Genomic DNA, 14781 nt, shown 5'->3' on the forward strand with positions numbered 1-14781 from the left:
ACGCATGACTGTAAGTCGCTTTGGATAAAAGCGTCTGCTAAATGGCATATTATTAACATTGTAAATGTTAACAAACACTGTATAGCCTCAAAACATGGTTAAAACGATAATGTTGATATTATGGATGGTCAGTGCTTGCATCCAAAGCTATTACTATGAATTTGAGAGTGGTTAAATTTCTTCAGGCCCAGCCCTCAGCTTTTTGCCCAAAACAGAGGCGGGGTCTCTGCTTTGTTATTGTTTTAAACGCAGATTGGCCCTTTAAAGAATATAGTTGCAGCTGCATAAGGCGTGTTTGAAGACGTGTCATGGTTCAAAATGTAATTTATTCCTTGAATATACTAAATGTATTGTATATGTATGTAAAAAGTTTAATAATTTGATGTTAGGTAAAACAAATGTGATCTGTCTGTCCAAATAATTATTTTGGGTCCCAAGAAGACTAGAGTTGGGGAACGTTCAAGACTTTAAACACATGACGTCACTGTTCTTCTGTCATTAGCTCATCATGAACGCACCTTTTAGTTTTTTGCAGCTGAGATCAAAAATCAACAACAATAGTGACGCATTGCTGTCCACATACATTTAGCAATATTGTTTAGTTTAATAGCTTTTTAGTTGCTGTTTTGTCTCATTAATTCGTTTATTTAGAAATGACAAGTCATTGACGAACATATATCGTTTTTTATTACTTGTTAGCTCGCAATATCTATCTAAGCCTCTAGCTTAGCTAGTTAACGTTAGCTAGCGGTAACAGTTCAATGTAAACAATGCGACGTATCTAGAAAAAACGAAACTGCTCTAACGTCAGTTTAAATATTTTGATCGCAATTGTTGAAACCTCAAAATGTATTCACAATAATGGCCGTTTTAAACTCTAAAGTATTATGTAAATTATTTATTTTTTGTGTAACGATTATTGCTTTGAGTCAGTCGACCAGGCTGAATGTTCCCAAGTTACTTTTGCCCAGATCTAATCATAATCATGTCAACTTCACGTTGGCAGCAGAGAAGGGATGCTATAAATGGTGAGTGGCAGTGAATGATAACATGAATGTTTCGATTCAGATTGCCAAGTTGATGTCGTAGTGCTAAAAAAAGCAGCAGATGTATCAACTTAAATATTAGACATAATGCCAAGTGGGTGTAGGCAGAGCGCCACTTAGTTATCTGTGTGTGATATTTTCAGGGTGTCCTCCCGACCCCAGGCAGTCGGTGTTTGGCCCCTTTCTCCCTCCATCCCTCCCTCCATCCTCCCTCCATCCGCCTGTAGCCAGCAGGCCCTAGTGTCCGCCCTGCCTCTGTCTGCTCCACTGGACACTAACCGAGGGGCCAGCATCATACGGGGACAGGACTCTGGTGAGGGGAGTTTGTGTGTAGCAGAACGGAGAGAGGGAGGGGTGTGGAGGGAGTAACTAAACAGCCCTCATCATCTTTCAGTGACTGGCCATACCCTGCGCTGCGATGTCATTGTTGACCAGATCAAGCAGATTCAGGTTGTCACGACCACACGTCAACTGTTCACGGAGGACCCACCCCTCGTGCTGTCAGTCATGGCACTGGACTCAGGAGGTACCCGCCTTCTCATTGACATATCACCCACCCCACACCTTTAGCTCTGAGGGCAGTCAATATGTAGAGTGAGCGTTGAGCATGGGCTCACTTATGTCCCTTCCAGAGCTGATCTTAAAAGTCCCACACATCCAAATGTACCACGGGATCACAGAGGAAAAAACGAAAATCCAAAGGGTTGAAAGGAAACTTTGTTTTATTGTGGACAGTTTTTGGCTGCCAGGCCCAGAACCTGTGTATCACCTTTAGTCTATTTTCCACATCCAGCCCCAGAACCTGTGTATCACCTTTAGTCTATTATCCACTCCAGCCCCAGAACCTGTGTATCACCTTTAGTCTATTATCCACTCCAGCCCCAGAACCTGTGTATCACCTTTAGTCTATTATACACTCCAGCCCCAGAACCTGTGTATCACCTTTAGTCTATTATCCACATCCAGCCCTAGAACCTGTGTATCACCTTTAGTCTATTATCCACTCCAGCCCCAGAACCTGTCTATCACCTTTAGTCTATTATCCACTCCAGCCCCAGAACCTGTGTATCACCTTTAGTCTATTATCCACTCCAGCCCCAGAACCTGTGTATCACCTTTAGTCTATTATCCACATCCAGCCCTGGAGGTTCCCTTTTCCTCTTTATTTTTTGCTACAGCTGGCCATGCTTTCCATCTGGCTACCACTAACCCGGCCACCAACTCTGCACCCTCTGCTGCAACTTGCCCATGCCCCCCCTGCTTCTCCTTCACACAAATTCAGACAGCTGATGTTTTGAAAGCGCTGCAAAATCTGGACCCCTACAAATCAGCTGGGCTAGACAATCTGGACCCTTTCTTTCTAAAACTAGCCGCCGAAATTGTCGCAACCCCTATTACTAGTCTGTTCAACCTCTCTTTCATAACGTCTGAGATCCCCAGAGAATGGAAAGCTGCCGCGGTCATCCCCCTCTTCAAAGGGGGTGACACTCTAGATCCAAACTGCTACAGACCTATATCCATCCTGCCCTGCCTTTCGAAAGTATTCGAAAGCCAAGTTAACAAACAGATCATCGACCATTTCGAATACCACCGTACCTTCTCCGCTATGCAATCCGGTTTCCGAGCTGGTCACGGGTGCACTTCAGCCACGCTCAAGGTCCTAAACGATATTATAACCGCGATTGATAATAGACAGTACTGTGCAGCCGTCTTCATCGACCTGGCCAAGGCTTTCGACTCTGTCAACCACCGCATTCTTATTGGCAGACTAAATAGCCTTGGTTTCTCAAATGACTGCCTCGCCTGGTTCACCAACTACTTCTCAGATAGAGTTCAGTGTGTCAAATCGGAGGGCCTGTTGTCTGGACCTATGGCAGTCTCTATGGGGGTGCCACAGGGTTCAATTCTTGGGCCGACACTTTTCTCTGTGTATATCAATGACGTCGCTCTTGCTGCTGGTGACTCTCAGATCCACCTCTACGCAGACGACACCATTTTGTATACATCTGGCCCTTCATTGGACACTGTGTTAACAAACCTCCAAACGAGCTTCAATGCCATACAACAATCCTTCAGTAGCCTTCAACTGCTCTTAAACACTAGTAAAACTAAATGCATGCTTTTCAATCGAACGCTGCTAGCACCCGCCCACCCGACTAGAATCACCACTCTCGACGGGTCTGACCTAGAGTATGTGGACAACTACAAATATCTAGGTGTCTGGTTAGACTGTAAACTCAACTTCCAGACTCACATAAAGAATCTCCAATCCAAAGTTAAATCTAGAATCGGCTTCCTATTTCGCAACAAAGCCTCCTTCACTCATGCTGCCAAACATGCCCTCGTAAAACTGACTATCCTACCGATCCTTGACTTCGGCGATGTCATTTACAAAATAGCCTCCAACACTCTACTCAGCAAATTGGATGTAGTCTATCACAGTGCCATCCGTTTTGTCTCCAAAGCCCCATACACTACCCACCACTGTGACCTGTACGCTCTTGTTGGCTGGTCCTCACTACATGTTCGTCGTCAAACCCACTGGCTCCAGGCCATCTATAAATCACTGCTAGGCAAATCCCCGCCTTATCTTAGCTCATTGGTCACCATAGCAGCACCCACCCGTAGTCTGCGCTCCAGCAGGTATATCTCACTGGTCATTCCCAAAGCCAACACCTCCTTTGGCCGCCATTCCTTCCAGTTCTCTGCTGCCAATGACTGGAACGAATTGCAAAAATCTCTGAAGCTGGAGACTCTTATCTCCCTCAATAACTTTAAGCATCAGTTGTCAGAGCACCTTACCGATCACTGCACCTGTACACAGCCCATCTGAAATTAGCCCACCCAACTACCTCATCCCTATATTGTTATTTATTTTGCTCTTTTGCACCCCAGTATCTCTATTTGCACATAATCTCTTGCACATCTAGCATTCCAGTGTTAATACTATTGTAATTATTCTGCACTATAGCCTATTTATTGCCTTACCTCAATAACTTGCCACATTTGCACACACTGTATATATATTTTCTGTTGTATTTCTGACTTTATGTTTTTTTTTACCCCATATGTAACTCTGTGTTGTTTTTATTGCACTACTTTGCTTTATCTTGGCCAGGTCGCAGTTGTAAATGAGAACCTGTTCTCAACTGGCTTACCTGGTTAAATAAAGGTGAAATAAAATAAAAAAAAATTATTCTCCTGGCTTAGAAACCCATCCAGGTCACAGTGTTCAGGTTGTATAGCCATCCAATAGCCCAGGGTAGACTGGAGGGAAAAGACTTGAGGCTAACTAACCTGAGGCTAGTTCCTGCAGACAGACAGACTGACAGTTGTGCTAAAGAACCTGGATCCTGGATCTGTGTGTTTACTGCTACCTTCCGGCACCTGGAGTCTCTCTGCCTGAGGATGTAATTAACACCTCTCTCTGCCTGAGGATGTAATTATCACCTCTCTCTCTCTCTCTCTCTCTCTCTCTCTCTCTCTCTCTCTCTCTCTCTCTCTCTCTCTCTCTCTCTCTCTCTCTCTCTCTCTCTCTCTCTCTCTCTCTCTCTCTCTCTCTCTCTCTCTCTCTCTCTCTCTCTCTCTCTCTCACACACACTCTCAGGCAACACATTCAGTAGTCTGGCAGGTCTACAGTTTGAGTGGAGGCTAGTAAAGGACTCAGAGACAGCAGATAGTGTTAGGTGAGAGAGGGATGGAGGAAGCGGGAAATAATGACAAAGGAAGGTGAAAGATGAAAGTAGCATACAGTCAACAGAAAACCTAATGGTATATACTGGGTATTTGTTGTGTAGGTTTGTGCGTTTCTCAGAGGCGGGCTACTCCCCGCTGCATCACATCCTGTCCCTGGAGGAAGCAGGTCAGAGGGGGGACAGGGTGTTGCTGGAGGGTGTCCGTTGCGGGGTGGCACAGGTCAGGGTCTCCCTCTCGCACCCAGACTACAAGGTAAGAAGGATGAAGGGATTGATGGATTGGCTTCAGAAAGATAAAGACATCCACCTGGAATGATGGATGAGTGGATGGGGCAATAGAGTATGGATGAAGAGCGATGGATTAGTTTATGTGAAAGAATAGTTTGTGCTGGTTTTAACCTGTCCCCTGTGTGTTACCTAGTGGGTGGAGCCAGCCTCTGTGATCCTGACAGTGACGGACAGACTCTACCTTAGCCCCTCCCATGACACCTACCTGCTGCTAGGCTCCACCCTCTCCTACAGAATCTGGAAAAGCATGCATGACACAGAAACGGGTGAGTCCCTAATGTAGACAGTAGTGTAGTCTGTCTGACCTTTACAGAACCTTTAGGTGAGTCCCTAATGTAGACAGTAGTGTAGTTTGTCTGACCTTTACAGAGCCTTTAGGTGAGTCCCTAATGTAGACAGTAGTGTAGTCTGTCTGACCTTTACAGAGCCTTTAGGTGAGTCCCTAATGTAGACAGTAGTGTAGTCTGTCTGACCTTTACAGAGCCTTTAGGTGAGTCCCTAATGTAGACAGTAGTGTAGTCTGTCTGACCTTTACAGAGCCTTTAGGTGAGTCCCTAATGTACAGCCATGGTCAAAAGTTTTGAAAATGACACAAGTATTGGTCTTCACAAAGTTCGCTGCTTCAGTGTTATGAGATATTTTTGTTAGATGTTACTATGGTATACTGAAGTATAATTACAATCATTCCATAAGTGTCAAAGGCTTTTATTGACAATTACATTAAGTTTATGCAAAGAGTCAATATTTGCAGTGTTGACCCTTCTTTTTCAAGACCTCTGCAATCCGCCCTGGCATGCTGTCAATTAACTTCTGGGCCACATCCTGACTGATGGCAGCCCATTCCTGCATAATCAATGCTTGGAGTTTGTCAGAATTTGTGGGTTTTTGTTTGTCCACCCGCCCCTTGAGGATCGACCACAAGTTCTCAATGGGATTAAGGTCTGGGGAGTTTCCTGGCCATGGACCCAAAATGTCAATGTTTTGTTCCCCAAGCCACTTAGTTATCACTTTTGCCTTATGGCAAGGTGCTCCATCATGCTGGAAAAGACATTGGTCTTCACCAAACTGTTCTTGGATGGTTGGGAGAAGTTGCTCTCAGAGGATGTGTTGGTACCATTCTTTATTCATGGATGGGTTCTTAGGCAAAATTGTGAGTGAGCCAACTCCCTTGGCTGAGAAGCAACCCCACACATGAATGGTCTCAGGATGCTTTACTGTTGGCATGACACAGGACTGATGGTAGCGCTCACCTTGTCTTCTCCGGACAAGGTGTTTTCCGGATGCCCCAAACAATCGGAAAGGGGATTAATCAGAGAAAATGACTTTACCCCAGTCCTCAGCAGTCCAATACCTGTACCTTTTGCAGAATATCAGTCTGTCCCTGATGTTTTTCCTGGAGAGAAGTGGCTTCTTTGCTGCCCTTCTTGACACCAGGCCATCCTCAAATTCTTCGCATCACTGTGCGTGCAGATGCACTCACACCTGCCTCCTGCCATTCCTGAGCAAGCTCTGCACTGGTGGTGCCCCGATCCCGCAGCTGAATCAACTTTAGGAGACGGTCCTGGCGCTTGCTGGACATTCTTGGGCGCCCTGACGCCTTTTTCACAACAATTGAACCTCTCTCCTTGAAGTTCTTGATGATCCGATAAATGGTTGATTTAGGTGCAATCTTACTAGCAGCATTATCCTTGCCTGTGAAGCCCTTTTTGTGCAAAGCAATGATGACGGCACGTGTTTCCTTGCAGATAACCATGGTTAACAGAGGAAGAACAATGATTTCAAGCACCACCCTCCTTTTAAAGCTTCCAGTCTGTTATTCTAACTCAATCAGCATGACAGTGTGATCGCCAGCCTTGTCTTCGTCAATGAGAGAATCACTGACATGATGGCAGCTGGTCCTTTTGTGGCAGGGCTGAAATGCAGTGGAGATGTTTTTTTGGGATTAAGTTCATTTTCATGGCAAAGAGGGACTTTGCTATTAATTGCAATTCATCTGATCACTCTTCATGACATTCTGAAGTATATGCAAATTGCCATCATCAAAACTGAGGCAGCAGACTTTGTGAAAATTAGTATTTGTGTCATTTTCAAAGCTTTTGACCACGACTGTAGTCTGTCTGACCTTTACAGAGCCTTTAGGTGAGTCCCTAATGTAGACAGTAGTGTAGTCTGTCTGACCTTTACAGAGCCTTTAGGTGAGTCCCTAATGTAGACAGTAGTGTAGTCTGTCAGAGCTTTAAAGAGCCTTTAGGGAGCTTTATGGGTCTTCTAGTTAGGGTCCCTTTGTGTTTTTCTAAGATCCAGAGGAAGAAGACTAAAGGAACATCAAAGCTCAGACAAATGTCTTGGAGACAGAACATATCAAGTGATCAGTCCTCCTTGTACTTATTGTTGGTTCAACTGTAGAGCACCCGCTGATGCACGAGCAATGTTCTCTTCTCTGACTCTCTGTAGAGGTGGTGCTGGGTGAGGGAGAGTATGAGTTGTCTGTAGAGAGAGACCCAGACGACGAAAATGATGTCATCACTGTGGACCAGGACACAGGGACCGTCACCGCCCGAGGGCTAGGCCACACCACGCTGTCCGTCACACATCCCAGTATCTTTCCACCATGGAACTACCTTACCTGACCACTTTAAAGTTATTCATGTAGTCCTGGAAGGTGTGGTTTTTGGGGTTATGGGTAGTGTAGTCCTACAGGTGTGGTTTTCCTCAGCCTTCCCTGTACCCAGGCCTACCAGAAGACTCTGCATCCCACCTGCCTCGCTGTTCTGTGTTTGTGGTGGAGCCCAGTTACCTGAGTGAGTGAATGAGTGTGTGTGTGTGTGTGTGTGTATGTGTGTATGTGTGTATGTGTGTGTGTGTGTGTGTGTGTGTGTGTGTGTGTGTGTGTGTGTGTGTGTTTGTGTGTGTGTGTGTGTGTGTGTGTGAGAGCCCAGCTATCATCATGTCTATTATTGTACTGTGGCAAGCCATGACTGTGTGTGTGTGAGTGTGTAGCGCTAGGTGTGGAGGAGGAGGACAGGTGGGTGTTGGAGAGTGGTCGTCAGTACCAGGTGACCGTACGAGTTCACGACCAGGAGGGTCACACAGCACACCTGGCACAGGTAACGTTACCATGACAACTAGAAGTTACCCTCCCTTACACTAGATGTCTACAGCCTACTCTATGTCAGGGACAGGAGGCATAACCAAACCTAACACCTTTCTCTCTCCCCCTCCTCTCTAACCCCTGTCTCCGTCTCCCACTGGTAGAATGTGGTGATGACCATGGAGCTCTCTGATTGGCTGTTCTATGTCCTGGAGACTTCCTCTAACAGTTCCTACCATGTACTGGAAACACGAGGGGTTGGGCACACTACTATACGAGCTGCACTGTTCACTGTGCTCACTGAGGTACACACACAGAGACACACACACCTCTGGAAAACATCATGTCACCTTGACATGGGTGATGACAATATCATCACCATCGTTCTCTCTCTGTCGCTCTCTCTCTCTCTCTCTCTCTCTCTCTCTCTCTCTCTCTCTCCAGGATGGCCGAGCATTTCCCCTGATACCACCAATCAGAGCAGAGCAGGAAGTTGAGATCTACGAGCCCCTCACCCTGCAGCCCCGCCTCCTTGTGTTTCCCTGGCAACCTGAGGGACAGCTCTATCAGCACCACATACAGGTGTGTGTGTGTGTGTGTGTGTGTGTGTGTGTGTGTGTGTGTGTGTGTGAGTGAGTGAGTGACAGAAAGAGAGACAGGTGTGTTTGACTACTGTATGTCTGTTTATGCTTAAGTGTGTGTTTATCTGTGTTCATGACATGGTCTTTATGTGTGTGTATACAGGTAGAGGGTGGCAGTGGTGCTGTGAGCTGGTCGGTGAGTGACAGTGATGTTGCCGTGGTGACAATAAAAGGGGAAGTTATGGCGGGAAAGAGACGGGGCCAAGTGGATATTCAGGCATCAGACGCACGCAACCCTCTACACACTGCTACTGGACAGGTGAGTGTGTCCCCACACACACACACACACACACAATCCCAAATCAACTTCTTGTACCTATGGCAGATACACTTGAGTAAATCTGAGGATTGGACAGGTTTATCCAATCGATTGGAATAACACACTCTTATCTCACAGTACACACACTATAATAACAGCAACACCCCCTCGTCTCCTCATCTCTCTCTCTCTCTCTCTCTCTCTCTCTCTCTCGCTCTCGCTCTCGCTCTCGCTCTCGCTCTCTAGGTGTACGTGTTGAGGCCAGCTGGTGTGGATGTCCTGGCCCAGAGAGGTGACTGTAGGGTGGGAGAGACCATCACCCTTCCCCTGGCTGTCTGGGGTGTCCAGGAGGAGGAGAACCAGGCCCAGGACCCTCCCCAGGGGAGCTCTGGCCCCCAGACCCTGCTGGAGGTGACAGACTGCTCTCTCATCAACCTCCACGTCACCACTGAACCACAGGGGGTATTCACCCCTCTACCAGGTACACACACACACACAGTGTGGCTCAGCTGTCTATGTGTGTAGCTAAGGTAAGCTGTGAAAGCAGAAATAAGCCCCCAACCGCCACCCCACCTCGCCTATAGCATAGATGCTCCCCCTCACTCCCCCAGCTCCCTGATTCGATTAATGGGGTCACACACTCACACACACACTCTCACACTGTCACATGCATGCATAAACACCAGCACGCATGCATGCACATACACACACACACACTCTTATAAACACACACAATTTATAACACACAGAGGAGAAGCAGAAGTAATTTGAAAGTTCAATTAGTGCTACTGGATTAACTGATCAATATCACTCTTCCTGTGATTAGTGTGTATGTTTTAATTAATGAGATTGAATCTCAGTGCTCTTAACTGTGTGCTGATGTGGGTCAGGTGCTTTATCCTTATTGGATGTCAGACCAGGAGGAGTGGACACCTGATTCACTGCAGGACAGAGAGACAGACAGAGAGACAGACAGACAGAGAGACACACAGAGACATACAAAGACAGACAGAGAGACAGAGAGACAGACAGAGACATAGAGACACACAGAGACATAGAAAGACAGACAGAGAGACAGAGAGCTAGACAGACAGAGAGAGAGACAGAGACAGACAGAGACAGAGACACACAGAGACATAGAAAGACAGACAGAGAGAGAGACAGACAGAGAGCGAGACAGACAGAGAGAGAGACAGACAGAGACAGACAGACATAGAGACAGACAGACAGAGAGAGAGACAGAGAGTGAGACAGAGAGACAGTGTATAATGAATACTCTCCACTCCTGTTACTAATCTCCAATTCCCTTTGTGTGTGTGTGTGTGTGTGTGTGTGTGTGTGTGTGTGTGTGTGTGTGTGTGTGTGTAGGTTCTGTAGGTCCAGGCTCAGGGTTCTGCGGAGGACTCCAGCTGGAGGCAGTGGGACCAGGCCACACCCTCGTCACTATCACCGTGGAAACGGAACACTACAACATCACTTCCATGGCAACGCTGGCCGCCCACAGTCCCCTTAAGGTGCACATGAGGGAGGGAGGGGGAGGGGGAGAGGGAGGGAGGGAGGGAGGGAGGGAGGGAGGGAGGGAGGGGGGAGAGGGAGGGAGGGAGGGAGGGGGGGAGGGAGGGAGGGAGGGAGGGAGGGGGGGAGGGAGAAAGAGAGAGGGAGGGAGGGGGGAGAGAAAGAGACTGGGGGGGGGGGCTTAATTGACTTATTTTCCCCAGGTTGGTTGAGTGACAGTGAAGAGGAGAGTGGTTTCTAATGATGCCATTGGAGTGTTGAGCACCAATCTGCTCCCATCTGGATACACATGTACTTCTAGTTCCTGATAGGCTTGGGCGGTATCAATTTTTCCATGCCTTCATACCGTCCTTTTACCATCCCGGGGTTTACGGTATTACCGGTGCGCGCCCAGGGGGGCAAGGAAGGCAATACTGTGTATATTTCCTTCCTTGCGCTTACAATGCACCACCGCAGGTTCCTGTGTTGCACTTGCAATGCTACCTGCCTTACAGTGCATTCAGAAAGTATTCAGCCCCTTCACTTTTTCCACATTTTGTTATGTTACAGCCTTATTCTAAAATGGATGAAATTATTTATTTTCCTCATCAATCTACACACAATACCCCATAATAACAACATTTTTGCAAATGTATTACAAATAAAAAACAGAAACACCTTATTTACATATGCATTCAGACCCTTTACTATGAGAGTCGAAATTGAGCTCAGGTGCATCCTGTTTCCATTGATCATCCTTGAGATGTTTCTACAACTTGATTGGAGTCCACCTGTGGTAAATTCAATTGATTGGACATCATTTGGAAAGGCACACACCTGTCTATATAAGGTCCTACAGTTGACAGTGTATTTCAGAGAAAACACCAAGCCATGAGGTCGAAGGAATGGTCCGTAGAGCTCCGAGACAGGATTGTGTCGAGGCACAGATCTGGGGAAGGGTACCAAAACATTTCTGCAGCATTGAAGGTCCTCAAGAACTCTTTGGCCTGAATGTCAAGAGAAGTGTAATTTGATCTCCTCACTTCACTCGTGTTGTTGTGATATTATTTAGCAAATGTCGCATATAATTTTGTTTGTTTGTTTAGAACGTAATAGAGTACAAACAGTTATAACAATATTGAAAAACCAGACCGACCATACGGTCAAACATCCCGGTTTACGGTATATACGGTATACCGCCCAAGCCTAGCTCCTGACTTCCTTCACACAGATATCACTGCTTAATATAATACTTCTTACATCTCTACTGTCACTGATTAATATAATACTTCTTACATCTATACAATCACTGCTTAATATAATACTTCTTACATCTCTACTGTCACTGCTTAATATAATACTTCTTACATCTGTACAATCACTGCTTAATATAATACTTCTTACATCTCTACTGCTTGAGGCACTCTGAAATTCAAGTACTGGAATACCTTGAAAATCAGAAGTTTTCTCAAGTTGGTACTTGAAAAGTACTTGAATTAAAATGAGAGGAGAACAGATAATGATCAAATATGTTTATGAAAAATATTTGGAAAATTGTATTGGTCTTGCGAATTAATTCCCAGGCACACTACCGAGTTTTATTTCCTCACGTGTTTTGCGCTGTGGTTGCCAGGCGAGCTCACTCATTCCACCCACACTGCCACTCAGCCAGACGGGTACAGAACTGACTGATTATGCGCCGCCAAACGTCACATCAATAGCTAAAATGCCGGACAAATGTAGATTCAATCCTGCCTTTTGTTCGGATGGAACATTTCTGGTATCTTTTATTTCAGCTCATGAAACATGGGACCAACACTTTACATGTTACGTTCATATTTTTGTTCAGTAAAGTTTACCCACCTTTTTTTACCACTACATCACTGGACCCAACCAACACATGCTGTGTAAGGTGCAAAAAATGCGTCAGACTTTGACATTGCGAGCATGGGTGAATTGAGTGAATTGGCCCTTAAGAGACCCATGAAGGGGGAAAGACAAAACACTGCATTCTGCGCTGGCGCCACTTCTACTTGTGACTTTTTGTCTGCAACAACCTCCAGAGCTTTTTTGCCAATCGCCTCATTCAAGGGGCGCCTGCGATATTCCACTTTATCGAGCAGCAGCCGTGCTCCTGTGATTCAGGTGGCCGTTCACGTGCCGTTTTCCTTACACAGCCCAGATTTTGTGTCACCTGCCTACGCACAATACCCCATAATGTCAAAGTGGAATCATGTTATTTTTTTTATTTTATTTTTTAAAACAAATTAATTACAAATGAAAAGCTGAAATGTCTTGTGTCAATAAGTATTATGGCAAGCCTAAATACATTCAGGAGTAAACATTTGCTTAACAAATCATATAATAAGTTGCATGGACTCAAATCATATAAGTTGCATGTGCAATAATAGTGATTAACATGATTTTTGAATGACTACCCGATCTCTGTACCCCACACATATTATTATCTGTAAGGTCCCTCAGTCGAGCAGTGATTTTCAAACACAGATTCAACCATAAAGACCAGAGAAGTTTTCCAATGTCTTGCAAAGAAGGGCACCGATTGGTAAAAAAAAAAAAAAAAGCAGACACTGAATATCCCTTTGCGCATGGTAAAGCTGTTAATTAGGTTTTGGATGGTGTATCAATACACCCAGCCACTACAAAGATACAGGCGTCCTTCCTAACTCAATTGCCATAGAGGAAGGAAACCGCTCAGGGATTTCACCATGAGGCCAATGGTGACTTTAAAACAGTTACAGAGTTTAATGGCTGTGATAGGAGAACTGAGGATGGATAAACAACCTTGTAGTTACTCCATAATACTAACCTAAATGACAGTGAAAAGGAAGCCTGTACAGATAATTATGTTTTTATATTCCAAAACATGCATCCTGTTTGCAATAAGGCACTAAAGTAAAACTGCAAAAAAATGTGGCAAAGAAATGAACTTTATGTCCTGAATACAAAGCGTTATGTTTTGGGCAAATACAACACAACACTTCACAGAGTACCGCTCTTCATATTTTCAAGCATGGTGGTGGCTGCATCATGTTATGGGTATGCTTGTCATCGGCAAGGACTAGTGAGTTTTTTATGATACAACTTAATGGAATAGAAATGTTCCTGAGTGGCCTAGTTACAGTTTTGACTTAAATCGGCTTGAAAATCTATGGCAAAACATGAAAATGGCTGTCTAGCAATGATCAACAACCAATTTGACAGAGCTTGAAGAATTTTAAAAATAATAATGTGCAAATATTCTACAATCCAGATGTGCAAAACTCTGAGAGACTTACCCAGAAAGACTCACAGCTGCCAAAGGTGATTCTAATATGTATTGACTCAGGAGGTTGAATACTTATGTATTTAGTTTTTTATTTTTCATATTTTTTATTTTAAGTATTTTGTGTAGATCATTGGCAAAATATTGACAATTAAATAATTGTAATCCCACCTTGTAACACAACATAATGTGGAAAAAGTCAAGGGGTGTGAATACTTTCTGAAGGCACTGTACATCTCTATTCATACAGTATAGCAGGTTTCTCTCTGCCTGTCATCTCTATAAATCATACTCCTTGTCCCTCTCCTCCTCCCTCCCCAGGCCCAGGTTTCAGAGGTGGTCTTGTCTCTGGGTGCGTCTTGTCTTGTCGTCTTCGAGGGGGGGCCACAGCCCTGGCCCCTGGCCCCCACACGTTTCCATGGCGATGCCCGGGTCGAGGGGGAGGGGCTGGGCGTGGAGGCTCTCAGCCTATCAGAGCCCAGGAGAGCCCAGCAGCACGCCTACAGGGTCACCTGCCACACCCTGGGGGAACAGGTGAGGGGGGAGGGGCGAAAAGGGTGTGTTTCAGTCTTATGTATTTTGTCTTTTTATCTGAGAAATTGGTGTCAGCTTCTATATGACTGTTTTACTGTCAGTCAATAAACTCTTTAAAGTCCATGTATTGTCAAATTAGCTAGACAATATTCCATTCAAATCTATACTCTTATGAAGTATTTGCCTTACTGAATCGACTGTGTGCGTGTGCGTGTGTGTGTAGTGGCTGGTGTTCAGCAGTGGGAACTCCCCAGGTCCTCTGAACCAGGATCCCTCAGTAGAGCAGAGCAGAGTGAGAGTAGACTGCAGCGCCCCGGTCTCTCTCTCTCTCTCCCTTCTCCCCTCCTACTCCTCTCCTCCCTCCATCCCTCCATCCTCCCTGTCCCACCCATGCCCTGAGCCCCACTATCCTGCCAGCCTGGTGAGTGTTTCTCTATCGCTCATTTT

General features: G+C 45.5%; 1 protein-coding gene across 1 annotated transcript in view; it reads left to right on the forward strand.

Moving 5' to 3' along the window:
- The first annotated feature begins 531 nt into the window (after positions 1-531).
- The window catches only part of LOC121542731 (nuclear pore membrane glycoprotein 210), a 33235-nt gene continuing 18985 nt past the window's right edge, over positions 532-14781 (forward strand). The window contains exons 1-16 of the mRNA XM_041852241.1: positions 532-1028; positions 1190-1359; positions 1441-1572; positions 4654-4732; positions 4844-4994; positions 5163-5295; positions 7484-7627; positions 7762-7830; positions 8030-8136; positions 8285-8425; positions 8565-8702; positions 8865-9020; positions 9267-9501; positions 10389-10534; positions 14122-14334; positions 14558-14755. Of these exons, the coding sequence (XP_041708175.1) occupies positions 862-1028; positions 1190-1359; positions 1441-1572; positions 4654-4732; positions 4844-4994; positions 5163-5295; positions 7484-7627; positions 7762-7830; positions 8030-8136; positions 8285-8425; positions 8565-8702; positions 8865-9020; positions 9267-9501; positions 10389-10534; positions 14122-14334; positions 14558-14755 (2379 nt within the window). The 5' untranslated portion in view covers positions 532-861. The remainder of the gene's footprint in view (positions 1029-1189; positions 1360-1440; positions 1573-4653; positions 4733-4843; positions 4995-5162; positions 5296-7483; positions 7628-7761; positions 7831-8029; positions 8137-8284; positions 8426-8564; positions 8703-8864; positions 9021-9266; positions 9502-10388; positions 10535-14121; positions 14335-14557; positions 14756-14781) is intronic.

This window comes from Coregonus clupeaformis, unplaced genomic scaffold, assembly GCF_020615455.1.
Source record: "Coregonus clupeaformis isolate EN_2021a unplaced genomic scaffold, ASM2061545v1 scaf0341, whole genome shotgun sequence".
In the NCBI taxonomy this organism is placed as follows: domain Eukaryota; kingdom Metazoa; phylum Chordata; class Actinopteri; order Salmoniformes; family Salmonidae; genus Coregonus; species Coregonus clupeaformis.